The sequence below is a fragment of the Phacochoerus africanus genome, chromosome 2 (genome assembly GCF_016906955.1).
Source record: "Phacochoerus africanus isolate WHEZ1 chromosome 2, ROS_Pafr_v1, whole genome shotgun sequence".
Taxonomy (NCBI): Eukaryota; Metazoa; Chordata; class Mammalia; order Artiodactyla; family Suidae; genus Phacochoerus; species Phacochoerus africanus.
In genome coordinates, this window is record NC_062545.1 from 54,521,978 (window position 1) to 54,528,285 (window position 6,308).

The 6,308-nt window shown below is 33.4% G+C and overlaps 1 protein-coding gene across 3 annotated transcripts in view; it reads right to left on the reverse strand.

Moving 5' to 3' along the window:
- Nucleotides 1–1,518: 1,518 nt before the first annotated feature.
- The window catches only part of SYNCRIP (synaptotagmin binding cytoplasmic RNA interacting protein), a 35,254-nt gene continuing 30,464 nt past the window's right edge, over nucleotides 1,519–6,308 (reverse strand). For 2 of the 3 annotated variants that reach the window (XM_047760616.1, XM_047760649.1), the window contains one exon: nucleotides 1,519–6,148. In XM_047760616.1, the coding sequence (XP_047616572.1) occupies nucleotides 6,107–6,148 (42 nt within the window). In that variant the 3' untranslated portion in view covers nucleotides 1,519–6,106. The remainder of the gene's footprint in view (nucleotides 6,149–6,308) is intronic. The other variant, XM_047760621.1, reaches the window with a different exon arrangement.

Below are 6,308 nucleotides of genomic sequence, written 5' to 3' on the forward strand. Positions count from 1 at the left end.
TAAAGAAGTACAGAGTTTGTAAGTTGATAACGGTTTTGTCCAGCAGCTTGGAATAAAGATGAACATCAGCATAAGGGAAAAATACTGGGCTGGGCTGTTTTAGTAACAGATATCAAAAAGCCTACCTAGTGTGATGCTATTCCAACACTGTTTTGTCATGGTATGTTTCTACACCTGAAGACTGGAATTTGAAATCTATAAAACATTTTCTAGAGATTTATTACTGTGAACATGCCCTAGTCATATTCTTAATCTGTGGTAGTTGCTTGTCCACATCTGTCCTCTCTTCCCTTGAAAAGTAACTGGCATCTCTTGTTCATAAACAAGAGATGTCAATCCCCTTAGGTTTCACAAAATTCTCTCCAAAAGAAGTTAGTACTTTCCTACCACACACACAAAAAAATCCTTTCAGAATAGATTGGCCTAAAAAGCCAAAAAATAACTCAAATAGTGTCAGATTTAATTCCCTTCAGACTAGAACTTGTTTTAAACTACCTAAAGGTAAAAAATAAGATATTCGCTGAAGCTTGTTGTAAAGTTATTCTAAAATAACCTTCTCTTCATCCTATTGTGTTAATTTTTTTTTTACGAAACTAACACTTAAAGACACTTATTTCCAAAATGGTTTATTAGGACTTCTCTCTCATGCAGAAAGTCTTATTCAGCAATCTTCATATCAACAAGAAAAAAAAAGTACTGTCTGGCATCTGCATAGGAAGCCAGATAGGCAATGTAAAGGTTTCCAAAAATCCCCCATTAGTTGTCTAAGAATTTTTCAGGTATAAAACTTCCATGACTGTTCTGAAATGACAAAGACTTTTTTCATTGTCATTAGTGTAAATTTTAGTAATCAAAGCACAAACTAAATTCTGCACTAAGTAACCTAAAAAGATTTTTGGCTTGATGAAGTGGCCAAAGCTACCTCCCCCACCAAGAAATCCTAGAGCTGAACCAAAATCCCCTGAATGTATTTACAAGTTCCCCATTCTTTGATAATGATTTGTCAACTTAGCTTAATGACACACATTTTAAGCTGAATTCACCTCCCTAACCTCATTTGCAATGTCACGTAAATGTGCAACATTTTATTAAAATAGATGAGTTTTTGTTCACTCCTTCTGAATTCTTTGCAACATCAATCACTCATTTCCAAACCTTCAGAGACAGTGATAGAGAATGGAACACTGAATAGTGGGGGGATGTCACCAGAGCAGCAGAACCAAATTACCATTAATTTCTTCAATGAGTCCACTGGCATTGTGTGACCACAATGTATTCCATCATTTAAATTAAGACCAACACTATACATTTATTCTATATATCTCCCCATCATGTGCTTGAATTAGGGATATTGGGGAATTTGTTTTTACCATTGGCTAGTTACTTTGAATGTATGGATAATCAGAGGCGAAAGAGCTCTAAAGACTCCCCAGTGTCTATTTAAAAGCTGTTAAAATGAAAAACGATGAAATGGAGGACACCCACAATAATTCTTTGACTCCTGGAGATCCTAAGACATGCTACAAAAATAGGTCTTTATTCTTAGGAAAATATAGTCAGAGCTAGCTTCCTTATGCTATACATAAAATCTTAACATCAGAGGCAGTACAGATAGTACAGATAGTTTTTGAACTGATCTCCAAACAAGCACAAACCCACTACGTTGAAAAGAACAGGTAATTTGAGGTTTTTGGCAAAAGACAGTACTTCACACATCTAATCCAAATCAAAGAGCCTGCAGACAGTTTTCAGTGAGATGAAAGGAATGAAATAAATATAAATTCTAAGGATAAATAAACGTTAAGAGAATTTAAATAAGCTAACAGAACTATTTTTTTAAATAAAAATACTAGTCAGGTACAAGCTTTTGTTTCTCAATGCCAGACTTCTAAATGTTTATCAGACTACTGTTAATATCATTAAAAACCTAATCTTGACCAGGGCATTAGTTGTAATACTGTTTTGCACTCATAAAAAAGATTTCTTTCAACTGAATGCTCCTGGTTCTGAAAAATATTTTAGGGTTTATTACTGAAGGCAGACTGTGGTACTAATAAAACTTTTAAGTACTTTTTAAAAAAGTGACAGACCAAAAAGCCCGTCTACTAATTTGCCCACAGTTAAAAATGTCTTTTGAACATTGGTTTATAATTAGCATCTTAAGAAAAGTAGTGGCATGCCCTATTGAGTGGTATCACTGAGTAAATTAATACTACACTCTAAAACACCATCCCTACATCTGGTCATTTTATGAATTGTTACTTAATTTCTTTATTCATTCATTTTATACCCACCATTGAATTCCTGTGGTCAGACAGAACTTTTAAGATGTGCATCACTGGGGAGAAAACGACCATGGTGGGTATTTGGGACATTTTAAGAACCTGAGCAATCATTTACTCAAGGGGTTAGCTCCTTCACCTAAATGCATGAAATCCTTCTACTTTTAAATTTCTCCCCTTAAAACAGATTATGTCATATTCTGCAATAACAAGGTGTTCATCTTTTTTGTTTGTTTGTTTCTGATCAACACGGACTTTTGGCTTAGCAGTCAAAAAAAGCTGTCCTGAATGTGACAATTTTGCCCATCTACCATAATATTCACCCTATGTCTTTTCGAATAGCTATATACAAGTGAATACCCAAGGTCACCCCATCAATCCATTCCTATGTCATAACTATTTTAGTATGAATGAAGTTGTTTGTATTTTGTTAAATAAGACTTGCAGTTAATTGGTAGATAAATTTCTCATGGTGCTACAACAGCCATCATGAGTGTGCAACTGCTCTTTTGTGCTAAATCCCCCCTAACATCTTAATTAGTCACAATGCTGAAAACTTTACACAAAAAGCATGTCTGGGAGAATATATGTAACGCAATTTCTCACAAAGCAACTTTCTGAAAACTGATTAACTTAAGTGATGATCACTTTGATTGCCAAGTAGTCTGCAGAAACAAAATCTTGCGTCTGCTTTGGTTAGGTTAACTCAAGTTTTCTTTTTTAACAATCAGAATGCTTTAAGGATACATTTGTTCACCCCAAGGAAGGGACTTGACTCTTAGATTTAAGACCCATTCCTTGACAATATATACAAAATTTCTTTAACTTGTCATCTGTCCATTCTTTGAAGCTGTCAAAGCCAAGAACCCATAAACAAATCACAAATAGCAATAACCTACATTAGTTAACATTCCCCTTTTAACATGTTGACAATTTTACTAAAGGATTAGTTATTTTTGCATTTCCATTTCTCATATCCCATGACATTCCATAAAAATTGCATTATTGCTTTATAGGCCACACAACATTCAAAAGTATGTTTATATGCATTGCCTGTTTTCCTTGTTCTCTGATAAGAGTTTGATACTGATTTTTACTACAGAAAATTTAAGTTTGAAAATACCAGTTAGTATTTCTTCTCAGAACTTAATTGTTCACGTCACTAATCACTACATGCATATTTAGCTCTGATTATATTGCTCAAAAACTGCACCCATTATCAGAACAGTGCAAATGATTTAATTTTAAAATTATAATGGCTTAAATTCAAAGTTAGTCAAATGAACACTGTCAAGTAATTTCACTTGAGTGTGTATATATTTCATCACCACTGTTTACACTGCCCATCAATTCTTCACAATTTTTTAGTATCAGTTTTCCCTCCCAAATCCCAAACTAAGAATGCCAAATAGTCTTGGAAACCCAAAGCTCCGTATTTTAATGTTTTCTTAAGAACACATTTGTGAACTCACAAAAATGTTCATCTTTCAACTTTGACAATGCAGTTCTCACATAAGTCAAACAAACCTGTTCTAAAATCCCAAAAATAATTCTGAGAATTAACTTAAACACCTTGACAGTGTCCCTTAAAAAGGGTATGACAGTAAAGTGCCCATAGGCATGGCAATGACCTCTTTGATGGGATCATTTAACTCCTTGGAACTGGTAAGTGCCAGCACCAAGGATTACACTGAGATTCAATTTTACTGAAGGCTACATTTAGTTTACCCACTTTCCACAACCTACTATACTCATTATATGTTAGAATGAAATGTAAATGTTTTGTGTAGCCCTCAAACTTACACTAAGATTTGAGAGAGATGTACTTTAAAAAAGCACGGGGTAATATATAAAATCAGTGGCAAAAAGTTTCATTAAGCACCAGGAACTAATTTTGTCACCCCATACTCATTTTGTAAGTAAGTTTCAATAACCGGCAAGGCACATTTACATATATTCCAATGAATACTTATTGACAAATTTTAAATTACACTCTATGTCCCAGCTATCCCAGTAACTGACATACAACATACTAAAATGGTTTATTAAGATAACATAAAAAAACCAATTAATGTGAAACATACAGGCTATTGGCAACCACTATCTAAAATTATGTAAGTACAAATAAACATACCGAAATGTGTGCATTTCTAAGTTTTTAAACCAGAATATTTCTATACTAACACACATTTATATTAATGACACATAAAAAAAATAAAAACTTTATTACAAAAATAAGTTACACTCGCCTCCAGCTTACAGTATAAAACAATTTTATTTGCAGGAATGCAAAATGATTGTTTGCCATGAGCATTTTGAACATATGACATGTCTAATTTTCTTGTTAAATTTGCATTTACTGGGGGAACTGGTGTGTATAAAACCTTAAGTATAATAAGCTCTGATCTTCATTGTGGTGCCTATTGGGTATGTGATATAACTGCAGTATCCCTTTGGGGAAGGGGAAAAGGATTTCTTTATACCAAGTCCTAATTAAACTGTAATTTCACTTTTGACTTTAAGTTATCAATTTAGAACTTGGCAAAAAAATTTTTGAGGGTGATTCAATAGAGGATGCTTCACCACTGAACACTCACTGTCATCAAGGTGCTTTTAGAAAATTAAAAACATAGCACAAATGATTGTATTCTATTCTACAAGTTATCATGACCTGCATAAGAAATGGAAAGCTGATTCACATTTTTGCAGTGATCAGCAATAAGAAATGCACTAATGAAACATACTTTTTACCTAAAAAGCTAAACTACAGCCATATACTAATTTCTATGATTTATGAAAAAACTTCAAAATATCCAAATGTCAGGCTTTGCTGTACAATTGTCAGTTTTAGTCTGACTTTTTATAAAGGGACACTGCAGTATTTAGTACAAGTTCGGATGCACTTTTTTTGAACATCTGATGTCTTACAAAAGTAACATCTTGCTAAACTATTATACATCCAAATAACTACAATATCTGAAGAAGCAAGGCTGCTTTTTCAGCCACAAAATACGACAAAAGCAAGGCCTGTTATGATGGTCATGAGGAAGTCTTACAAGCCTCTGAAACTAAAGGCAACTAAGAATGTTACATTTGGTATATTAAAATCTTACCCTCATATCATTTAACAAGCCTTGCTTTTATCTACAAAGATTTTCTATGTACAGTACAGACAGGGTATAGTTCAATCCTCTGCTACTGAGGTAGTTAACCAACCCTTTAAAAAAGGTTCTGAAAAGAACCACTATCTGGAATGCCTGACTAACCAGCTCTGATGATTACACCTGAAACTGCATATCTGAACACAATTCAAAAGTGATTACTATAAAAAAGATATAGACAATCATGATTAACCTTGGTGAGCAGAAATAAAATTTAAGGATACCAACAATGGCATTCATCTATACCACTGCAATAAAATTTAAATGCACAAATTCAAGAGAATATTTCAGAAAACCACTGCTGGGATCCTTAATTTAAAAAAACAGGGGAAAAATCTACTTAGAGCAGATTTTTTAAAGAGAAGAACTTTATTCTTTATTAAGATACCATGCTAGAAGTTATGAAGAATTTCTGTTGGAACACATTTGGAAAATAGAGTAGCTTTAGTTTAATAACTTGCACTGCAGAGAAAATTGTTAAAGAAATTCATATCAAAGTCCAAGTATTAGTTCAATGTCCTGTATTTGATTCCATGATCTTCATAGGAAGGTCTTCTGCAATAGAATATGCTCCTATACAGCCGAGATATTTAAGGTTGCTTGATTTCCTTACCATTACTCCACTGCAAGCTTCTGGTGTAATCCCACATAGCAAGTCAGTCTTCATTGTAACAGGTCAGGACCGGCCTCGACCCCTTTTCCCTGCTAGCCAGGTAACAAAAGGAATCAGTTAGATAAATCATTTTAGATTAATAATGTGTACAAACATAATGATAACATTAAATAAATAAAATCTTTAACATAGTAATTCTTAATATAAAGTCTAACCAAAAAGTTTCCTTTAGTAACTATTAACCTCTTTTCA